General features: G+C 41.6%; 1 protein-coding gene across 1 annotated transcript in view; it reads right to left on the minus strand.

The window, feature by feature from the left end:
- NCKAP1L (NCK associated protein 1 like) overlaps window positions 1-4,576 on the minus strand; it is a 49,929-nt gene extending 45,353 nt beyond the window's left edge. The window contains exons 1-3 of the mRNA XM_003807564.4: window positions 4,212-4,576; window positions 2,647-2,757; window positions 1,489-1,581 (exon numbers count right to left, since the gene is read on the minus strand). Coding sequence (XP_003807612.2) covers window positions 1,489-1,581; window positions 2,647-2,757; window positions 4,212-4,313 — 306 coding nt within the window. The 5' untranslated portion in view covers window positions 4,314-4,576. The remainder of the gene's footprint in view (window positions 1-1,488; window positions 1,582-2,646; window positions 2,758-4,211) is intronic.
- Window positions 4,577-6,000: the final 1,424 nt, after the last annotated feature.

Below are 6,000 nucleotides of genomic sequence, written 5' to 3' on the forward strand. Positions count from 1 at the left end.
TAGAGAACTCCTAAGTCTCAACACACACAAAATCCAATTCAAAAATGGTCAAAGAATGAAACAGACATTTCTTCAAAGAAGATATATAAATGGCCAATAAGCCTATGAAAAATGCTCATTATCACTAATCATTAGCAAAAATGCAAATAAAAACTTAGATGAGATAATACCTCACACCCATTGGGATGGCTACTCTCAAAAAAACGAAATAACAATTGTTGGCGAGGATGTGGAGGAATTATAGCCCTTATGCACTGTTGGTGAGAATGCAAAAGAGTACAGCCACTGTGGAAAACAGTATAGCAGTTCCTCAAAAAGTTAAAAATAGGCCAGCACAGTCCAGCCTTTGGGAGGCCGAGGTGGGTGGATAGCTTGAGCCTAGGAGTTTGAGACCACCCTGGCCAACATGGGGATACCCCATCTCTACAAAAAATATAAAAACTTAGCCAGGTGTGGTGGCATGTGCCTTTAGCCCCAGCTACTCAAGAGGCTGAGGTGGGAGGATCACCTGAGCCTAGGAGGTTGAGGCAGCAGTGAGCTGTGATTGCACCACTACACTCCAGCCTGGGCAACAGAGTGAGACCCTATCTCAAAAAAAAAAAAGTTAATAATAGAATTATCATATGATCCAGCATTTCCACTTTCATGTTTATAATCAAAAGAATTGAAAGTAGGGTTTTGAAGATATATTTGTACACCCACGTTCATAGCAGCATCATTTACAATAGCTAAAACTTGGAAGCAACCTAAGTGTCCATCAACATACGATCGGATAAGCAAAATGTAGTATAATCATATAATGGAATATTATTTAGCTTAAAAAGGAAATTCTACAATATGCTACAACAGGGTTGAACCTTAAGGACATTAGGCTGATGAAATAAGCCAGCCACAAAAAGACAAATGCTTTATGATTCTACTTGTATAAGGTACTTAGAATAGTCAAAATCACAGAAACAAAGTAGAATTGTGATGGCAAGGGGCTGGAGAGAAAGGGAAATGGGGAATTATTGCATAAAGGGTAGAGAGTTTCAGGTTTACAAGGTGAAAAGATGGTTGCATTATTAATATACTTAGTACCACTGAACTGTATACTTAAAAATGGTTAAGACGGTAAATTTTATGTTATGTGTATTTTACCATAATTTTTAAAATAGAAAAAACATGCATAGCATAGTAAATTGAAGCCAGTCATAATCAGTCCCCAAAGGTAGTTATTTTTAACAGTTTAATGTAAAATAGTCCAGATCTTTCCTAGATATTTACTAAATACATATACATACATACTCTTTTAAAATAGAAATGTGATGTATCATATACTATTTTGAAATTTGCTTTCATTTAACAATACAACTTAGATATCTTTCCATATTAATACATCTCTCTCATTTTTTCAAGAACTTGTTTTAAGCAAATACATGAACATCTAAAGAAAGAATAGCCTCTGAAAGACCTTGCCTACATTGGAAACGGCTCAAGAGAGCTCACCCGAAATTCCATGACATCCACAAATGACTGGTAGTAGTTGGTGAGGAATCTAATTATCTCGGCTTTTTCACGATGTACTGGTCCTAAGTGTTGCTGAGAGAAACACAAAACAAAACAATATAAAAAGTGCAAAATAAGACAATTGATCCAAATAACTCAAGAAGAACAGTGGTTATACCTAAAACATTCTTAAAGAGGGTTGAGGCCGGGCGCAGTGGCTCACACCTGTAATCCCAGCACTTTGGGAGGCCGAGGCAGGCGGATCACCTGAGGTCAGGGGTTCAAGACCAGCCTGGCCAACCTGGTGTGAAACCCCGTCTCTATTAAAAATACACCACAGGCGTGGTGGCGGGCGCCTGTAATCCCAGCTACTCAAGAGGCTGAGTCAGAAGAATCACTTGAACCTGGGAAGCAGAGGTTGCAGTGAGCCAAGATTGTGCTACTGCACTCCAGCCTGGGTGACAGAGCAAGACTCCATCTCAAAAAAAAAAAAAAAAGAAAAGAAAAGAAAAAGAAAGAGGGTTGAAATATACTGGCAGAGGAAGTTAGAAACGCTTCAATGCTCTGAAGGTCTTTAAACAAAGGAGATTGTCTATCTAGGTAGAATGGTTGCATGTGATCCTGACTAGATACAGAGGGCTAAATGAGAGGAAATTTTAAGCACCCTTTCAGATGAACAGATATACTATTTATATCAAAGTCAAAAGAAACAGAATTCAAAGATGCTACAAAGATGGGTGAAAAATCTAGGGTTAACATTTAATAAGGGAAAAGTAGAGATATCCCATTAGATGCATAAATCTAAGACAAACAGCAAGGAAACAATGAGTGGGAAACCGAAACAATAAAATACATGTACCCTGCTGGGTTGATAGAGCTGTCTTGTACAAAAACAATGTTTTCCCATGAATCTTGCAATGGAAAAGGGGTGATGATTCGCTCCAGCTTACGCTGGAAGAATCCCATCTTATCTCAAAATGCTCAAGACTTAAAGCTCTACAACAACCTGAAGCCCTGTGGTTGAGCCTTGGAAAACTATTAATAAAAAAAGACTACTCCATCCCCTGCCAAGTTTGAAGAGAGGCATCAAAAGAGGAGAATTTCAGCCATTCAAGCAGAGAATTATTCAGAGAAAGGAGAGAAGGACCAAGTTCTCACCGTGCTGTTTCGGACATCTATGTTGGGAAATTTCTTGTTGATATACTTGAGAGATGGTTCCATGGACTTTTCCAGTAAGAAAGGTGGCTTAGATTTGGGGTCTGAACAAGTCTGCAGAGAGAAACCATATATATTTCAACCCTTTCTCCTCCTCCTCAGAAACATACCTCTTCTTGCAACATTCATTCTCATAATCTGTCTTAGGAAAAGGCAACCTGGGAATTAACTTAAAAAGCATGAGAGGCTGGGCGCAGCGGCTCACACCTGTAATCCCAGCACTTCGGGAGGCCGAGGCAGGCAGATCACAAGGTCAGAAGTTCGAGACCAGCCTGGCCAACATGGTGAAACCCCGTCTCTACTAAAAATACAAAAATTAGCTGGACATGGTGGTGCACACCTGTAGTCCCAGGTACTTGGGAGGCTGAGGCAGGAGAATCGCTTGAACCCAGGAGGCGGAGGTTGCAGTGAGCCAAGATCATGCCACTGCACTCCAGCCTGGGCGACAGAGCGAGACTCCAAAAATTAAATAAATAAATACATAAAAATAAAAATAAAAAGCATAAGAGTAGGTCAAGAAAAAATTCCAAGACATTAAGCCAAGTATCTAAGAGCGAAATAACAACCTGGGCATTTTGTCTTGATGGGTAGAGTTTAATGCCTGCTTGGCCCCAGCACAAAGAGGAAGCTGTTTCCCCGCCCCTCAACTGAAGCCGGAAGGAACAAGAAAAGCAGCTGCTCAGGAGTTAGACTTTGTACAAGATTCAGTGTCACAATTTTGTTCACTATGTAAGTATCTTATCCCAAAGGGCATTTACAGGATTCATGGTGACAGAGAAACCGTGTTCCTGGTGATTTGTTTTATTACAAAAAACACAAAAGCTCCCTCCCCCAAAGTCCCCTATTTTCTATGCCAGGAACTCCCCATAAACACCCCTGTCTTTATCTCTTTACTTCCTATGGTTTGCCCAGCCCCTAGCCCACCTCTTGTCACCAGCTTCTTTCAATTCCTCAGTTCCTATTCTAAACACACACACACACACACACACACACACACACACACAACCACCTCAGCATGAACTACCCCAGGAGCAGCTCAGAAGACACCTACCCTTTTTAATCTAAATAGCTAATTATCTAATTTTTTTCCTTTTAGGGAAGCACTTCCACAGAAAAGTTTTTGCCAGAGACCCAGCTTCAGATCTCTTCAGAGTGTAGAGGATCAACAATAAATAATAAAACCCAGAAGGTTGGACCCCAGACCTTTATCTCACTCAGAATACCACTGTTGTTTCCCCATCCCCACCCTCACTCCCATCCCCAGAGGAAAGCAGATGCCATCATTGGGGCGAGAATCATATCTAGAAAGGGGAAGCCTTGAAAAGAAGCCTCCACTTCTGCCTTCCTGAACTGGCTGGCCTATATAATCTGAGTGATTATGTAGATTATAGTCAGTGGAAAAGCAGTGGAAAAAAAGATGGGAGTCTAACTGCTGCACCTGCCGCCTCAGGGTTCCCTGCCCTATTATTGTTGGAATAATCAGTACTAGTCCCATTGTTCATGCTTACCTTCTTGATGTTATACATACGAATGAGAACCCCCTGACCGCGATCATTCAGGATAGTGAGCTTCTCTGCTAATTTATGCTGGTAAGCAGATGTCAAAGACATGATGGCCACTGAGAGAGGAGCACCAGACAGCAATGTCTGATCTCCCCAAACACTTTCAGCTTAGATGGTGACACCCTCTGGTGGAGGGACCCAGCCTGGTTGGTGCGCTGGTCTTCTGTTGCCTCTGCAATTGGCTCATGGGTGAAATCAGTCATTATGGCTCACAGGCCCTCAGAGCCTTCTTGTGCTTCCTCTTGCACACTCAGCAGGGGAGACTTCCTCTTTCTGGCTGTGCAGCACTTTTGGTAAGGCTATGAAGTGGGTGGAGCTGAGGAGAAGGACAGGCTTTCAAGGGTCTTCACAGACTGCACCAACCTTTTTGGTCTTATGCCCCCATAAGTATCCTAGACAAAGCTCTATACCAGGCTGGGCGTGGTGGCTCACACCTGTAATCCCAGCACTTTGGGAGGAAAAGGTGGGAAGATCCATTGAGCTCAGGAGTTCCAGACCAGCCTGGGCAACATAGCAAGACCCCATCTCTATAAAAAATTAAAATTAAAAGCTGTAAGCTAGATAAACAAGTATCTACCACCCCACCCCTGTACACCTCTATATTTTCCTTCTTTTATATCCAAGAATGCCTATGAACCTTTGGCCTCATCATGTTTTAGTACCCAGATCAAATCCCATCTTCTCCTAAAGACCCCATCAATGTCAAATATTATATTGTATTATATTTTATATTGTCAAATACATATATTCCTTGTTATATGTTTCTAGTGTACGTTGTATCTCCCCCAACTACAGCATAAGCTCCTTAATGACAGGAATTGTACCTAATACTTTTTTTTCTTTTTTTTTTTTTTTTTTTGAAACGGAGTTCCACTCTTGTTGCCCAGGCTGGAGTGCAATGGCATGATCTCTGCTCACTACAACCTCCACCTCCTGGGCTCAAGCAATTCTCCAGCCTCAGCCTCTCGAGTAGCTGCGGTTACAGGGGCCCACCACCACGCCTCGCTAATTTTTGTATTTTTAGTAGACATGGGGTTTCACCGTGTTGGCCAGGCTGCTCTCGAACTCCTGACCTCAGGTGATTTACCCGCCACAGCCTCCCAAAGTACTGGAATTACAGGCATGAGCCACCACGCCTGGCCTCTAATACTTTTTTATATTTCTCACAATGCTCTACTACAGTGCATTGTACTTCTACAGTACATAATAATTCTCAAAGTAGTTCTCAAGAAGTACATAGTAATTCTCAAAATGTGATCCAGCAGCATCAGCATCACCTGGAAACTTGTTAGAGATGCAAATTCTTAGGACCCGCCCCAGACCACTGAATCCAAAATTCTGGGGTGGGTCCAGGTACTCTGTGTTTTAACAAACCCTCCAGGTGATTCCAATGCACACTCAAGTTTGAGAACCAGTGCTCTAGTACCATGGTATTTATGGATGCTTGAGAAACAGATCAATCCCTGTCCTCTGAGATTAGCATTGGTAGGTAGACGAGTCTGTTGTGGGGCCTAGAAGTCTGTACTTATATAAGCACTGTTGTAGGAGGTTTTGGTACAAATATTCCATTCTGAAAAACACTGATCTAGAACAATACCTCTTGGACACAGTAGTCACTCCATAAATATGCTGGTTTATTTGTTGAATTATTAAGACTAAATTAGGAAATAGGCCCCATGAAGAAGAACCAAATTAATCAAGATTAAAAAGAGGAAATTAGTAATCACCCTTAAAT

Source organism: Pan paniscus, chromosome 10 (assembly GCF_029289425.2).
Source record: "Pan paniscus chromosome 10, NHGRI_mPanPan1-v2.0_pri, whole genome shotgun sequence".
Taxonomy (NCBI): Eukaryota; Metazoa; Chordata; class Mammalia; order Primates; family Hominidae; genus Pan; species Pan paniscus.